Genomic DNA, 423 nt, shown 5'->3' on the forward strand with positions numbered 1-423 from the left:
CCATGCTGGCCCTGCCACAGGACCTGCAAGCTGCCCGTGCCATGGTGGTCGTGTCCATTGTCTTGGCCATCTTGGGCACCCTGCTCGCTGTGACCGGTGGCAAGTGTACCAACTGCGTGGAGGACGACACCGCCAAAGCCAAGGTCATGATTCTCTCTGGCATCATCTTCATCGTCGCTGGCATCCTTATCCTCATCCCCATCTCTTGGTCAGCCAACAGCATCATCCAGGACTTCTACAACCCGCTGGTCACCGAATCGCAGAAACGGGACCTGGGGTCATCCCTGTACGTGGGCTGGGCGGCCTCTGCGCTCCTGCTGCTTGGAGGGGGGATCCTCTGCTGCACCTGCCCACCCCGGGGCGAGAAGCCCTACTCTGCCAAGTTCACAGCTGCTCGCTCGCTGCCAGCCAGCAACTATGTCT

The 423-nt window shown here is 61.0% G+C and overlaps 1 protein-coding gene across 1 annotated transcript; it reads left to right on the plus strand.

The window, feature by feature from the left end:
• Positions 1-2: 2 nt before the first annotated feature.
• LOC104395923 (claudin-4-like) lies at positions 3-419 on the plus strand (the record flags this gene model as incomplete). Its single annotated transcript, XM_010005678.1, has 1 exon — positions 3-419. A coding segment is annotated over exon 1 (417 nt), but the record flags the coding sequence as incomplete, so codon positions are not given.
• Positions 420-423: the final 4 nt, after the last annotated feature.

This window comes from Chaetura pelagica, unplaced genomic scaffold (genome assembly GCF_000747805.2).
Source record: "Chaetura pelagica isolate M959 unplaced genomic scaffold, ChaPel_1.0 C10923577, whole genome shotgun sequence".
NCBI classification, from domain to species: Eukaryota; Metazoa; Chordata; class Aves; order Apodiformes; family Apodidae; genus Chaetura; species Chaetura pelagica.